The sequence below is a fragment of the Galleria mellonella genome, unplaced genomic scaffold, assembly GCF_026898425.1.
Source record: "Galleria mellonella isolate WM207_F2 unplaced genomic scaffold, CSIRO_AGI_GalMel_v1 utg21, whole genome shotgun sequence".
In the NCBI taxonomy this organism is placed as follows: Eukaryota; Metazoa; Arthropoda; class Insecta; order Lepidoptera; family Pyralidae; genus Galleria; species Galleria mellonella.
The window spans coordinates 1,779,541-1,796,149 of NW_026442037.1; the positions used below are offsets into that span (position 1 = coordinate 1,779,541).

Sequence of the window (16,609 nt, forward strand, 5' to 3'; positions counted from 1 at the left end):
CTTTCATCGTCATTATCCCTAACTGGTGTCCCGCCAGTGTATACCGATAGCACAGGCGAGGTTACCATTCCATTATCACCCATTTAAAAAAAAGTTACAATATAGCGTCGACAAAAGCCATTACATTAATTTCAATGAACTGTCAAATTACTACTGACATTTGCGGAGTGCCAACTTGACATTGACAATTGTTAACACGGATTTTTTGTGGACACATATTTTTCTCATTTCTTTCTATTCTAAGTTATCAAAATAGATAACAATTATGTTGCGTTACAATTCCCACAATTAAAGGTGGTAAAGTTGCGCTAGCACCTAATAAAAGTGATAAAATTTTGTTGGACATGTCACTGCCGTATCCGGGACCGCAATGTAATTTAGTTTCGCTTTTTATAGACGCACACATATTTTGAATGTTATGTAACGTATATTATAGTGTTTTCGCCTTTAAATTATTGCTGGTAAGATGAGGACGGTGGCACTGATCAGCGGCGGCAAGGACAGCTGCTACAACATGATGCAGTGTGTCGCCGCCGGCCACGAGATTGTCGCTCTGGCCAACCTCCAACCGCTACAGAAAGGTTACTTTCGTCTTATTAACCGATTTAGATACGTTTTGAGTCACCATATTAACGTGTTAATATGCTTATGCCATAAATTATTCATGATGTAAATAAATGATAGTTCACAACTGAGTAACATCTGTTTCAATATGTCAGTTGTTTATTAAGATCTGATTAATAGTTTGAGATTGTATACTGTGAATTGACGTAGCTTTCAAAAATATAGTTTCCCTAAATACATTGAGCTTTACTTTTAATTTTATTCTTTGCACAAATGTGCTAAGCCTATAAATATACCATTTAGACTTAAAAGTCTATATTTGTGCTATAATCTATATCAACAACAATTATAATGGAAAATATATCTTTATGTTATATATTTACTTTAGCAGAACTTTTGATTAAAATATATTTTTGTGTTTGTTACACAATATCTTCTAATTATCAATCACTTTTGAAGTTTACATAAACGAAAAAGTTCAATTTAATTGTGGACCTTTACTATTTAAATGAATGAAAACTTTTCTTATTAAATTAACTCTTTACTGTATAATATTAATTACTAATATGTTTAGTTATCTTATAAAATGACTACCTCTTAAGTTATAAATAAAAACAAAACATATTTGCAGATGAACTGGATAGTTATATGTACCAAACAGTAGGTCACCAAGGAATTGATTTGTATGCTGAAGCAATGGAACTCCCTCTCTATAGAGAGGTCATTACAGGGGTGGCTGTAGACCAAGGTAGAAATTATGAGCCCACAGAAAACGATGAGGTTGAAGATCTGTACAGGTTGATTTCAAGAATAAAGGTTTGTAGTAAATTTTTATCTGTTCTTGAATTGATTAACTGTTATGCTTCTGCTTTTCTAAACTTATAATAAATCTGTAGAGAGGTCAATTTTATACATGAAATATATTTCCAAAATAACTATCAGGGGGTACTTAGTGATCGATACTGATGCCAAAAGTACAATCAGTAAAATTGTTGTCTGTCTGTATGTTTGTTATAGAAACAAAAACTACTCGATGTATTTTAATGCAAACTTGGTACAATTATTCTTCATACTCCTGGGCATGTTATAGTATACTTTTCGTCACGCTATGATCAATAGGAGCAGAGCAGTGAATGGAAATGTTGGGAAAACCAGAGAAGTTACTCCATTTTTAAACTTCCATGGCGTGTGCAGCCTTAATGGCCACTTTTTAAAATGTAAAAATGTCCACCCATGCGAAGCCGGGACAGGCTGCTAGTTCAAACTAAAACTTAGCCTGATAATGTATAATGGATGGTTAAAGTGCTGTACTACAAATATATATCTTATTTAAAGAATTATTATTTAATAGTTTCTATATACTAAAATATATGTACTTCTTTATTTGAAAACTATTCTATTATTCTATATCAATTCAATAGGCATCATTATTTAATAAAAACATTTTTAGAGTAGGTAGGTATATCTTCTTTTCATTTAAGAGTTTCCTCTTGTCAGTGCATCAAATTCATGCATCTTTTTCCAGCCAGTTCTATCCCAGACCATATCTTTGACCTCTCTATACAACATGATACCTAGTGTTTTTTTATATCTGTCCCATGTAGTTATTCCTCGGTCTTCCTCTTTCTCTTTTGCCCTCTATTTTTCCTTCTACTATGCTCTTTAAAAAATCGTCGTATAAGATGGCCTCGCATTTTGCTTCTTCTATTCTCTATCTGGGTAGGTATATATTAAAGTTGAATTTGTTAATTAGTACCTAGATTATTATATGATATGTTAGTGTGTGGCCTAAATATTAGCAATATATGTACTTTTGTAAAAAATACATATAAATTAATTTAATTAATTTTAACAATATATTTTTAGGACGAATTAGATATTGAAGCAGTGGCTGTTGGTGCAATTTTGTCAGATTACCAAAGAATAAGGGTTGAAAATGTGTAAGTATTAATATTAAACTATAATTAGGCTAATTACTTGATAGTCAAGATAAATAAATTATCTGAAGACATAATTCTTACTGACAAATACGATAAACTCGTTTTTTCCGATGTTTAAATTAAAACAGTATTTTAATTACAAATCTAGATTGTTAACACTGTTCTTATAATGTTATGTTATTCATTTTATTAACTGTTTAATAACATAATATTAATATTAATTTTTAACTTATTACCCCACTATTATATATCTCTATGAATATATAAGCTTTTCCCTGGGTTTTAAAATCTTTAAAATACTAGGAAAGTAAAGAAAAAAACAATGCATTCAAACAAAACATTTAGTGTTCTAGAACCTAGATTGTTTAATTTAATGAGTAATGACCAATAAACTAGTATAATCTTTGTTTATAATATTTTAGAATGTCATTTATATTTTTTAAATGTAATAACTAAAATGCTTTATGATACTTGATATTCAAGGTAAGAAAATTATCAAGAAATACCACAGTACATACACATGTCTAACTATGACAAGGTATTCATCTGTATACTAAAACTGCATGTCTTATTTCAGATGTCAAAGATTAGGTTTAGTTGCTCTTGCATACCTGTGGAGGAGAAACCAAAAAGAACTGCTCCAAGAAATGATATTAAACGGCGTAGAGGCCATCATAATTAAGGTTTGTATAATCATTTAATCATCATCTTACCCTTATCCCAATTACTATTTGGGATCGGTATAATATTTCTCTTTCATTATTCACTATTTGCAGTCAATTCCACATTCAATTCCATTCTGACCATATCTTCTAGTCTATCCATGTCTTTTTAAGCCTTCCTCTTCCCTTATAGTCATCCACATGCCTTATTTCTCTATATTCCTTTGATTTATATATCTGGGACCTAGTTATAAATAAAACTAATACACCATTATTATTCAATAACATAGTTTTAACAAAATAAATATAATGAAATTAGTGTGTCTCCTGTAACTATCTCTCTTTTACTCTCCACACATAGATTGTAATATTTTAATATTATTTAATCTTTATGCCATCTATAAGTCTGTATTTATTTATTTACTCTTTATTGCACTACTTAAAGAATAATACAAAATAAATTATACTTGGTATAGTATCTTATGGGATTGGCTAATTATTATCTATGATAAAGTTTTTGTTGAAACTTGAGACAAACAACATTGATTGTATTTGTTTACAACATAATGATTCAATTTTTATCAATATAATTTTTTTAGTATTTAAATATGAACCCTTATTTCAATGTTCCTAAGTTGAAATTCAATATCTGTCAAATGTTTGTGTTTTTATTGCAATACTGTGATAAGTACATTAGATATGATACCTGCATTGATTTATTCTAATGATAAGACTAGACAGCTGGAATCTTGTTGATTTTTATTAATTTACAAACACATATGTCTATTCATTATGTAGGTTTCTTATCAGTTAAACATTATAAATATACAAGGTTTAGGGAAATTCCTGCAAGGATTAGAACCAGATACAAGTGACTATATTTAATGAAAAGTGTTCTTGGGAGTTGTATGACCTTGTGAGTTACTCTTGAAATAAATTCCAATAAATTGAAATTGAAATGTTTCGCACTGTCGAATTGCAGTATTAGCAATATAATAGTTCCATATAGTTCTGATACATGCTTATTAGTATAGCTTGTCAATGCAAACTATTATAAACCGATCCCAGTTATAACCTAATTCCTAACTGTTGTTTCATGAGTGCAGTATAAAACTGTCATTGGCAATAGATTGGATTGATATTAGATTCAGGAGTAAATCCTCTTATGTTATTATAATAATTTACAATGAGTCTGTGATTCATAGTTACTGCATGTGCGGTGAGTTTATTTCTCCCTCACACGTTTTGTTGTATGAGCTCCCTTCTGAGATTTCCTCTCTTCGACAATATTATTAAAAAACTGACAACATATTTTCAAATTCCTGTATTGTAAACAACAGCGAAGGTTTAACTTCAGAAATGAGATAAAGAAGAAGTTTAGAATGACCATTTTGTGTGGTGGTAACCACACAAAGTGGTCATTTCATTCCAAATCGATTAAAATTTGAAATTCACTTAATTGGCAGTTTTTTTTTGTTGATAGAAGAAGTCGATAAAAATGGCTTGTCTATATAATTTGTTGATACTTATATTAAAAAGCTACATTGTACGGAAATTATTACTATTATAAATTAACGAATTAATTTACATAAAGCGATCTATGAGTCCCTATAACATGTCAACTTCGCTCGCGGCACTCTGATGGGGTGATAGACGCACGCGCGGTGGTATTGTGTATCGGTAAACGGAAGCGCTCTTCCCTTCCCCGCCACAGCAGTCGCATCCACTTAGACGTCAGAACACCGCTCTCAAAGTTGACAAACTTTAATACTGAATTAGTTTAATGGCTTTATCAATAAGTTAAAAATAAATAATATTACATCCAATTGGAAAAGACCTAATGACAGTCACGCGGACAAACTAATAAATTTCATTTTATCAGCGCAACTTGTCATTAATATTCCAAAGAGTAATGTAAACAGTATTACGCATACACTACATCGACATCGTTAGGCGAACGTCTGATAATGTTGATTGCCTTTGTAGCTCGTTACGTCTCTTCGATGTATGAATGCTCAAGCATACTCGTAGAAATGATTACCGTAAGTAAATAACATCGATTGATAACTGATCAAACGTAATATGTACCACTATTTTATATTCCTTTGTCCCAATTGACCACAGCAGACGTAATTTCTTATTTATTGCGCATACAATTCTAGTTTATTTATTAAATAAAATTTAAAACCATTTTTTTTATACGACTTAGAATGGCAAACAAGGTGACGTCTCACTTGATGGAAAGTGGTAACCGTCGCCTATAGACATGAGCAGTACCATGGACATAACAGTACACAAACATACTGTTTCGCCCATGATAGGCCCCATGCGTTGCCATTCCTGAGGATTCAGGTGTTATTCCTCTGTATCCTGTAAATTCACGACATTTCCCACCCTTCAAACCGAAACACAGCCATGCAAATACAACTGCTTCACGGTAGAAACACGAATGGGACAGAGGTACCCAAGCAATCGAATTTTGTACAAAGTCTCCCTCTGGTAATAGGACATGCAGATAGCATAAAATTAATATTATAAATGTGAAAGTATGTAATGTTTGAATAATATCATATCAGCCGCTAATGGTTTACTGCTGAACATAAACTTTCCCCAGAAGGGGAGTTTTACTAGTAGTTGCCACGCTTGGCATGCGGGTTGGCAACTGTAGTTAGGCTTTTAGTGATGTTTTAAGAAGGACACTGCTGCCCATACCCTGGCCATTAAGTTTCCTTAGTTGCCTCTTACGACACCCACGGGAAAGAAAGGGCTGGCCTATTCTATGCCGGGACTGTTTTATGACAATACTTAACAAACAATACATGTAGTGCCCTTTCTATAATTATATACAAGGAATTTTGCACCATATTATGAATTGAGTAAAGCAGTTAATCAATAGATTTCCACAATAATTATTAAGTGAATATTGCTGTTTCATTTGTCTTAGGTTTTTTTTTTATATTAAATTCGATTTAAACAAATTATCTTACTAATATAACCTAATTATAAATATACGATATCGAAGAATTGTTCGGATTGGACTTGCTGCTGATTTTCACCATCGTACAATCCGCCACAAACTAAAATTTCATCCCAACCATCTAGACGAGTGGCGGTCCTCCACCGTGCGTTTTTCAAGGCACTTTCTTTCACGCACAACCACTCTTTGGAATCAACTTCCAGCAGCAGTATTTCCGAACCGATACGACAATATAACCTTCAAGAAAAGAGCATATTCCTTTTTAAAAGGCCGGCAGCACACCTGCAATGCCTTTAGTGTTGTGGGTGATCATGGGCGGCGGTAGTCACCGTCAGGTGAGCCGCATACTCGTTTGCCCTCTGTGTTGTAAAAAAAATCTGTACATGAAAGATATTTAAGAAAAATCAATATCAGGAATGTTAATATACGCAATAGATGCCAAAACAGTAATTTATAGAAATTTTTATTGTTCCGACTCGACTCATACACACAACGGCCCAAATGTGAGGCTAAGCGCGGAAAAGATACAGATTTTATCAAAATCAGTGCATCAGTTTATTTTTGAAATCAAAATAATTGGTTATGCCACATTTGATGTCGTTTATTTTAAATCTTAAATTATCAAGGAGCTCGTCAGCTTATCTTGCCAATTCTTAATAAATAAGTACTTTCATTTAAACTATAAATAATAAATTATCCATCAGGTCGCCGCACTGGGATTAGATCCTCGAGTGCACCTTGGCTTGACCATCCAAGAAATCCAGCCACACCTTCTAATGATGAAGGAGAAGTACAGCCTCAACGTGTGCGGCGAAGGTGGGGAGTATGAGACTTTCACCCTCGACTGTCCACTCTTCAGGAAACGATTGGTTATGTGAGTTATGATTTTTTTTTACCTTAAGGCAGAAAAATATTTCAGACATAACACCTTAATCCCCAGGGATAATAACGTATTAAGGATCATCACAGTACATTGTGTAATTCTCGTAATAAATAATATATTTATTTAATTATTCATAGGAAAACCAGGGCTACACTAGAGCAAAAAAATAGAGTTTACGATCACAAAATAAGCCACTAATAGGTTTACACAAGTAGCAACAATATAAATACAAGGCGCTGTACATAAAGCAACAAAAATTGTAGTTAACAAAAAAATATGAACAAACAAGAACGAAAACAAAAAAAAAATGTTGAATAAAATACAAAGTAAAATTTAATTACAAGTATTTGATTAAAATATGGCCTTCTTGTCCATACAATAGCTATTCAAACTGACTATGAATAAAAAATTGCCTACTCAGTTGGTCTCTCACTGATATTATGTTTTTCGAAAATAGATCTATTTCGATAGTGTAGGCAGGGTTACCATTTCATTATCATCCGTTAAAAAAATAAATAATAATATTTATACAAACGTCGAATGCTTCGTAAATCTATTTTAGCTATTGAATGAATGAATGAGTATATTTGCATTATACAATATAGGAAATAAGCAAGGCAATTTACGAACACGATACAATTGTATAAGTACAGTAAGGCGGTCTTATTGCTGAGAGCAATCTTTTCAAGACAACCTTGTTTTATCTCTTTCTCTAATGCTCAAAAGTTACAAAACAGTGTAATAATTAAAATAGGTTTGTAGAAGGGTTTAGTTTTTATAAATATAGGAATAATAATCTCCCAGCTACATTAAAGCTGGTCTTCCAAAACACAGACAGCAAACATGAGATTTCTGTTTTATTCTGAAATTAACTAAAGAGCATTCGATTGTGTCTTATTAGCGCTATTTGTATTTACTTAATTGTTAATGAAATAAAAAAAAAGTTATACTGTTTTTTTATGCAACTTAAATTTAATAACTTAGACCTCCGGAGTGGCAACGCATAGGGGATATCATAGGTGAAACAATATACTCTGTTATGTCCATGTCTATAGGTGACGGTAACCACTTTCAATCAGGTGGGCCGTCAGCTTGTTTGTCATTCTAAGTTGCATAAAAAATTAACTTGAAATGGTAAACAAGCTGACACCTTAAAGTTTGGTTTGTTAACCCACTATGGGAACTGAAGACCGAAACTTTATACAGTGTATGTTCTAAATAAAATATCTATATAAGAATCTACCTTTGACTGGATGATATGATTGACTTATTGTGTTTAATTGTAAAGTATTGTTCACACATTGAATTGTTTGCACTTATATTTTTAATCATACCTTAAATACTGAATACATATAATAAAACCGTTTGTAATTGTTTATTTCTCGATGAAGATTACAAAATTGAGAACAGCAAAGAAGGAGATTTTACAATAGTGACATAATGATACAGTAAAGGCGATAACTGACAATGTAAATAAAAAAACCCATGCTATAAACGTTTTGACGAGTTCAGTTGTATTAACAAGTAAATGTTTGTTGCAACAGAGATGAGAAAGAGATGGTACTACACACAGACGACCCCGTAGCACCGGTAGGTTACCTAAACCTAAAGCTGCACCTCGAACCAAAAGAGAACTCATTGATCAAACTACCTGCAACTGTCAAAAACTCCTTAGATTATATAAATGATCTAAGCGACGGCGTGTTCAGCGACCTTAGCGATATAGAGCCAAGTGAATCGGAACTAGAATCGTTAGAGAAGTTAGAAAAAGAAGAGAAAAAGAAACAGAATGAACTGAATCCATTGCTCACATATTCGGGGGACAGGGCTGATGTATCTAGTGTAGACGAGTTGGACAGGCAAAATGATAGCATAGACAATATAGATGACGGGTATAGTTACGAACAGGTGGATGACGAGTGCCATAGACAACCTGTGTCGGATCATAGATCGATATATGGGAATAAACATGGCTGGTACTTTATCGGCGGCATTACCGGTGACGGCGTGGACATTAGGGTGGCGACAGAGGACGCTATGAAAAAACTCATCAGTAGGTAAACTTTTTCACGAGCTTTATTTTTTATATATTAGTTGGTGTTCTGTTTGTTATAAATGTTTGTTTATGACAAACAAATTTATATCAGTCACTAAGAAAATATTAAAAAGACACATATATGATATAGTCCTTACGCTGTTATATTTAAAGTATAAAATCCAGTGTATGACAACTCTGCCCACTAGATGTTTGTGCAGACATTTGGCTCAAATACTTTTTTTATGTGAATCTATCATACGTTAATATGTTTTTTATATATCAATGTAAAATAATTTATAAATAGATTGGAAAGAGGGTTAATAATAAATTTAAGTAAAAAAACAAGTGTACTACAAAAATATTACAAGAGGAATTTATTCACAACAAACTTCCTTCCTTCAAATAGATTCAAAAATACTAGTACTTGATATATTTTTTTCAAAGACGAGGGTGGTGTCAGCATAATGCCCTCTCATGTCTTCGTCCTCCTCATCTTTTACTGGTATCCCGTCCTCGTATACCGATGGCTCAGGTGGAATTATCATTCCAATATCACCCATAAAAGAAATATATATCTATTCTCAATCCTAGACTATACGATGATGTAACGGTACAGATATTTTCAGACCTACTGGACTCTGAAGGCTTGACTGTCAAGGATGTCTGCTCAGTGAACATTTATATGCGGGATATGGAAGAGTACGCGACCCTCAACGAGATCTATGCGGACAATTTCCGCTTCCCGAACCCCCCTACACGTGTGTGCGTCCAATGCCCTCTGCCGAGCGATGTTGGACTTATTTTGGATGCTGTAAGTACTTAGGTTGGAAGTAACTGGTTACAGTCGCAGATTATTCTTTAATTAGGTCGTAGGTTCATCTCTTTAGGCGATAGTTACAGTTCTCAATTAGGTGGATCAAGTTATTACTTTTGCCCAATTTGAATTTTGACGTATAGTAATTTTCTTTTTCGTTTCAATTATAAATTCCCATTTTATATAATTTAGTAATCAATATTTTTTCCGTTTATTCGCATACTGTTGATTTGTACATCTTTATAAACAACTGTCTTGTGTCTATTCTAAATATGGATTAATGGGTGTTATGTAAAATAATGCCTATTGTTAAAAAGCAAACTACAGCGCTGCCAGTTGAAATCACTGTGGCGTCGACAATGTATATAGGACTGTATGCAAATAAATGTTTATTTATTCATTCTATTTGGCTCCACATCGTACAGGTTGCACACAGAGCTGTCCCCAACAACCATGAGACTGACACTAACTCGAAAGAGCGAGTGACAATGCACGTACAGGGTATTTCACATTGGGCTCCAGCCAACATTGGACCATATAGTCAAGCTATTAAGGTAAGTTTTTAATAAAACGTCACAATACGTTGTGTGTAATATTGTTTTTTTTTTTTTTTAATGTGTTTATTTTAATATTAAATCATGGTAAATTAAAAATCCGAATGTTCTCAACTCAAAATTAACACTCATCGAAAAATAAAGACCTCTTAAAAGCTCTTGATACCGCAGTTAATCAGAGTTAGGGCGCAACGGTCGTGAATAGTAGTTTTTAGTGAGTGTCTCAGATTGAAGAACTTTCGCTTTATAAAAGACCAAAATAATGTCAAACCCGCTACTTTTATAGAATTGTAGGGCAGCAGTAAGACTGGCAGGGCTCTTCTGCAGTGTTTGCACCCCTCACGTAAAACAAAATTTAATATTATTGCTTCATAGTAGTATACGATTTTTTAAATTAGTTAAATAACGTTTTTTAAATAATGTTGACTGGAAAAAATCACTATCTTTAAATAATCATATCTTAGTCAATTTTTCATCTAGGAAGTTGAAACAAATACTACAATATGCAGAATTACTTCAGCTATACTGTCTTCTTAAATATTTTTCAAATAGTTTAGTGTATTTTGTATAACTTGCAAAAAACTTAACTAAACTACTAGTTTTAAGTTTGTAGCAATTTTTCTACTTTTAATTTATTTTTCTTGTGCTATTTTGTAACAAATTTATTTTATATAGGCAATAGGCAAGTTGATCCTTTCTCCGCTATATTTTGCACACATGGTATGTATATATATGTACTAGCGACCTGCCCCGGCTTCGCACGGGTGCAATGCTGGTACTAAATATAACTACCTATTACAGAATGTCTTTATAAACAACGTTTACAGGTTTTTTGTCATTAGACAATACAAATATCATAAAGTGCTCGTGAAGTGCGGCCTTCGACGCGCTATTATATAGGCACTCGCTGCCGGACGGGCCGGTACCGCCGCACCGCTATGTCCCTGCATTTTAAATCTATAATATCTTCGGAAATATTCATTTTAATAACATGCTGTAAAGGACCATATTGATCTATATTAAATGGACAATTTATTTGGATTAAAATTATTGCTGTATTGCTTAAAATCACTTTGTAAATAAATCATTTTTCCCCGTGAAATGTAAAAAATAAAAATTGGTTATTGTAGGTTTTCCTTAAAAGATAGACATATACCATCGCGGACTTTTTTGTTGACCTTTTTAAGGTGTACAATACAGTAGTACATTATTTTGATTTATATCGTGAGGTTTAGCCAGCGTTTGCAATATAAGCGCAAAAAAGTGTTAATTTACGACATCACATTAGAAACCTTTAAATTTATCAGTGTTTATCGACAATATTATGCATGTATTATACATATAAACCTTTCTCTAGAATTACTCTATCTATTAAAAAAAAACTGCTTCGAACTCCGTTGCATAGTTTTAAAGATTTAAGCATACATAGGGACGGACAGACAGCGACTTTGTTTTATACTATGTAGTGATGTATATATATACATATATCAATTTGAAGGGTAGGATATAGCAGTGTAATTATACGTTACAGACGCATAATACCTTAGTGCTTAGGAATGGCAACGCATGAAGGGTATCATGGATGACATAGTACACTCTGTTATATCCATGGCGCTGTTCATGTCTATAGGCGTCGGTTACCATTTTCCGTCTGGTGGGCCTTTAGCTTGTTTGCCTAAGTTACGGCCACACGGTCCACGAGACAGGGAATGTGTGGGAGGGCACAAAGTGCACGGAGAGACGGAGTAACAGGTGCAGACGTCGGTTGCAGGTGGGCGAGGTGATCGGCACGTGCGGGCAGATCGCGCTGGTGCCGGGCAGCATGCAGCTGGCGGGCGGCGGCGCGCGGCGGCAGTGCGCGCTCGCGCTGCGCCACCTCACGCGCGTGCTGCGCGCCGCGCACCCGCGCGCACACATGCGCGCCGTCGTACAGGTAGCACGCGCACAGCCAGCCGCCGCTCGTACAGGTAGCACGCACACAGCCAGCCGCCGCTCGTACAGGTAGCACGCGCACAGCCAGCCGCCGCTCGTACAGGTAGCACGCGCACAGCTAGCCGCCGCTCGTACAGGTAGCACGCATACAGCCAGCGGCCGCTCGTACAGGTAGCACGCGCACAGCCAGCCGCCGCTCGTACAGGTAGCACGCGCACAACCAGTGGCCGGGGCGCCACCTCACGCGGGGTAAGCAAGTAAAGGCTGAGAGAAGCGGCCAGCAGTGCTGTTTCTCATAGTTTACCAACGAATTTGACGTATTTCTAGTTTAATTACGCACTAGAGAAGATCTAGATTAACTTATTATGATTAGTTTAGACACCCCCTCCTTTAATCTCTTTCAATAATTTATGAATGTATGAAAGAGATGTATGTAAGAATAGAGACCTTCGGTACTTGGTTCTGTCTATCCTACATAAAATTTGACGTGTAGATAAAAAAATATCACTAAATAAAAGAAATACAGTAAGTTTGTCGTACCATGTTTATGTGGTTTTGTTTTTGTCAGAGCGTGTGCTACACGACTGGCGCCCGTTGCGTGGGCGAGGCGCGGCGGCAGCTGGAGCGGCGCACGGCGGGCGCCATCGTGCAGTACGCGGTGGTGCAGGCCCTGCCGCGTCACGCGCAGCTCGAGTGGCACGCCTGGGCGCACACCGACAACAACAGGTTCGACTGTGAGTACCGCGCACACACACCGACAACAACAGGTTCGACTGTGAGTACCACGCACACACACCGACAACAACAGGTTCGACTGTGAGTACCGCGCACACACACCGACAACAGGTTCGATTATGACTACACTACCGCGCACACACTCGCACGCACGCACACCGACTACAACAGGTTCGACTGTGAGTACCGTGGAATAACGCCTGAGTCCTCAGGAATGGCAACGCATGGGGGGTATCATGGGCGAAACAGTATATTGTGTTATGTCCATGGTACTGCTCATGTCTATAGGCGACGGTTACCATTTTCCATCAGGTGGGCCGTCAGCTTGTTTGCCATTCTATGTTGTATAAAAAAAAAACGCACGTACACCGAAAACAACAAGTTCCACTGAGAACTATTAGAAACTCATATTCATATTTACTCATTTTTTTATGCATTAGTTTGAGACGGAACTCAGATTGTCGAATTGATTTTATATATTTCAGACGAAGAGACTGGATGTAATATTGGCGAATACAAAGTGGCAATAACAAGGCGGTGGAATTATGAAAACACTGTCGCTGCATTCGTGTGTTACGTGGCAACAGGTGAGTACATAACAGATCACATTTAGTTTACATTTTGATCTTTATGAATCAATTTATCTTTTCACCTTCTCTTGAAAATGGGGACAATCCTCAGCATACTTTTTGACCTTCAAAATGAAATACACAGAACACCATTTTATAATGCATATAAGTTAAAAAATACACATGAAATTGCAGTTTCATGCCACTAATGTCATAATCTTAAATTATATAGATAAAACCTCGAGTCTTAAAAATGGTGCGAGAAAGGTAGTAGAAATAATAACACCAGAAGAAAACTAAACTCGTGTACTTGTTAACCGCGACTTGATTTATTCTATTCTTAGCTAGTTACAATATCTCTTTTATATTAACTACTAAGTGCTAATATGGGATATACTTGTATTACATAGATAAAGTGTCTCCATACAAATGCTTTGTGAAAAGTGTGTCAAATTTTTCATACAATTGTGCGTGATGAATAATTATAAATGTGTCATTTATAACTTCTATATTAATTTTTTTTTCTTTATTTGACCGTTTATCTTAAAATCCATATCTGAGGATCCTTATACATTTTAAATATGGTTCTGGTGTCAGATTTAATAAAAATGGCTGATATTTTTATTGTATTTGTTGCTTTCAAAATTAATATCTGAGGATTCGTGTACACTTCAAATGTGGATCCGACGTCAGAATTAATAGACAATTGTATGAAAAAGTTGATCCGTTTTTTTCGAAACATTTGTATTGAGACACTGAAGGTCATAACATAAATGTGTATTTAATTGGAGACCCGTTCCCCGGGTGCAGGGTCGTCCCCGTCGACGTGCCAGCTGTCGTTCCCGAGCGAGGAGGCGTGCCACTCGCACCGGGAGCTCGCCTCGCAGATGCGACGCGAGGACTTGGAAGCGGTACTCGAGTACGCGCTCAAGAAGCTGCTCAACGACACAAGGGAAGCGGAGTCCAGTCCCGCCGTTAAGATGAGAATATTCTATCAGGTACGTTCTGATTGGAAATTCTCATACATAATTAATAACTGAGTTTTCGTGATAAAATCATATATAAACTAGACTGTTCATTAGTCAAATAAGTTACGCCTAATATTTCCCACACGTATAATTATGTAAGACGAGTCTAACCCTTAAAAATCATCAGAATCGACGTCGTATTCACGATTTCGTAGTACACGCAAGTTTTAGTTATTTTTTTTTTATATTGTACTATACATACATACATACTATACATTGCCAAATTTGATCTTTTTTTTTTTTCTTTTTGTAATCGATAGTTTATCCATATGTTTATCGCATATTATGTGACGATTGACGCTTTTTGATCGCTATTTCGTATGCGTGGATTTCAGAAGTACGAAGAAAATCAGTGAAATAGACCTCAAGATACATCAAAAAAAAAAACAAATAAAAAAACACCAACTTTTAAGTTATATTTTCAGGAATATTGTCTGTGAAAACATACAGACAGACAAAATTTCTAATAACTGTGTTCCACAAAAAATCTACTTTAGTTGTGGCAAAACCAATTATTTAAAAAGAAAACAATAGAACCAATTTCGATAAAATTTCTTTGAGACCAATCTGTAAGTATATCTTTTAAATAAAAAAAAATCCAAATCGGTTTATAAATGACGGAGATGACGCATACAACGTTAAAAAATATAACTGAATTGAGAAACTTCTTTTTGATAATTGAAAACTATTGTTTTGGCATTTATTCGACTTGTAAACAGATCTCTTAAATTATTTTTTCTTAAATACTTTCCATGCACAGACATCGGCTAGTTACAATTTCATTACATTGTATGTGAGGTATAATGTATGTATAGTTGCGACGCACCATGTTGCGTTCCATTAAAAATGTATTGGTATAATGCAATAACAATACAACGTGGCAGGCGTGGAGCGCGCCGCCGGCGGCGCTGCTGGCGGCGGCGGCGGCGGCGGCGCGCCGGCGGCTGCGCGTGCGCGCGGCGGCCACGCTGGTGCCCGTGGCGGCGCTGCACAACGCCTTCACCTTCCTCTCCATCGGCGGCCTGCGGCTCGACGAGTGACCCGCAGGTAATGCCGCCGGACACCGGCCCCACAACGATTCACAATAATGGGCTCTAACAGCACCATTGCTATATCAATACTGATGTGGTATATCAGTCAGGTCGACTACCACGTGGTACCCCCTGGAAGCCATCGTGCTCAATTCTAATTGTATCCATCATGATGGGCTGACTGACCTGTCTTTTCACTCTCACCTATCATCCGTCACTGGTGCCCCGCCAGTGTATACCGCGGAGGCGGAGCACCATTCCATTACCATTTATAAAAACTGCTCCATTTCTAGCAATACAACCCTATCAGGTCGACCTCCACGCGGTACCCCCTGGAAATTGTCATGGCCATTTCTGGTGAAATTCTTTACGATGGGATTCTTTTCTTTCAGAAATCGACAAATTTTTTATATTGTTTCTGTTAGTGCAAACCTATAAGTGGCTTGTAGTTTTTTTTTTTTTTTTATATGTAAATAACATTAAAGTCTACAAATAAAAAAAAAATAATGCTTCTGAAATTGGTAGGATAAAAATGGCATTTTGTACAAATATTTTTATTACTATAGATAGATAGATAGATACACATTATTGTTTTCTCCATAAGATTACAGTAGTAGTATATTACTATAATTGTCACTTAAAACACTTTTACTCCGGAGCTAACGGGAAAATTCGTAGCATACTTTTTGTCACACTATACAGTTGCATTTCATTGTTTCCAGGTAACCTGCGCGAGAAATAAGAATACAGATGCTTTATTGCCAGTTTATATAATATATTTGCTGAATATTTTCAGTGTTTATAAAATTTTGTTAAATATTACGCTACCGAGTTTACCGTATTGTAAGTCAAATTATATAAATTATTTTTTATTGCACATTT

At 35.5% G+C, this 16,609-nt stretch overlaps 1 protein-coding gene across 1 annotated transcript; it reads left to right on the forward strand.

Annotated features, from left to right (window-relative positions):
• Positions 1-183: 183 nt before the first annotated feature.
• On the forward strand, positions 184-16,604 carry LOC113514122 (uncharacterized). Its single transcript, XM_052894399.1, has 14 exons — positions 184-581; positions 1,196-1,380; positions 2,431-2,504; positions 3,082-3,187; positions 6,848-7,017; positions 8,571-9,079; positions 9,691-9,875; positions 10,304-10,432; positions 12,204-12,365; positions 12,933-13,098; positions 13,585-13,686; positions 14,479-14,666; positions 15,581-15,743; positions 16,450-16,604. Exons 1-13 carry the CDS (start codon positions 467-469, stop codon positions 15,734-15,736), a joined length of 2,247 nt encoding a protein of 748 aa, XP_052750359.1. The 5' UTR covers positions 184-466; the 3' UTR covers positions 15,737-15,743; positions 16,450-16,604.
• The last annotated feature ends 5 nt before the right edge of the window (positions 16,605-16,609 follow it).

What these genes read in the sequence shown, in the direction of transcription:
- LOC113514122 (XM_052894399.1), top strand. Translation starts at nt 467, where the DNA reads ATGAGGACGGTGGCACTGATCAGCGGCGGCAAGGACAGCTGCTACAAC. An exon ending in TTGGACTTATTTTGGATGCT is followed by an intron (nt 9,876 to 10,303) that starts GTAAGTACTTAG and finishes CACATCGTACAG; the next exon opens with GTTGCACACAGAGCTGTCCC. An exon ending in AGATGAGAATATTCTATCAG is followed by an intron (nt 14,667 to 15,580) that starts GTACGTTCTGAT and finishes ACAACGTGGCAG; the next exon opens with GCGTGGAGCGCGCCGCCGGC.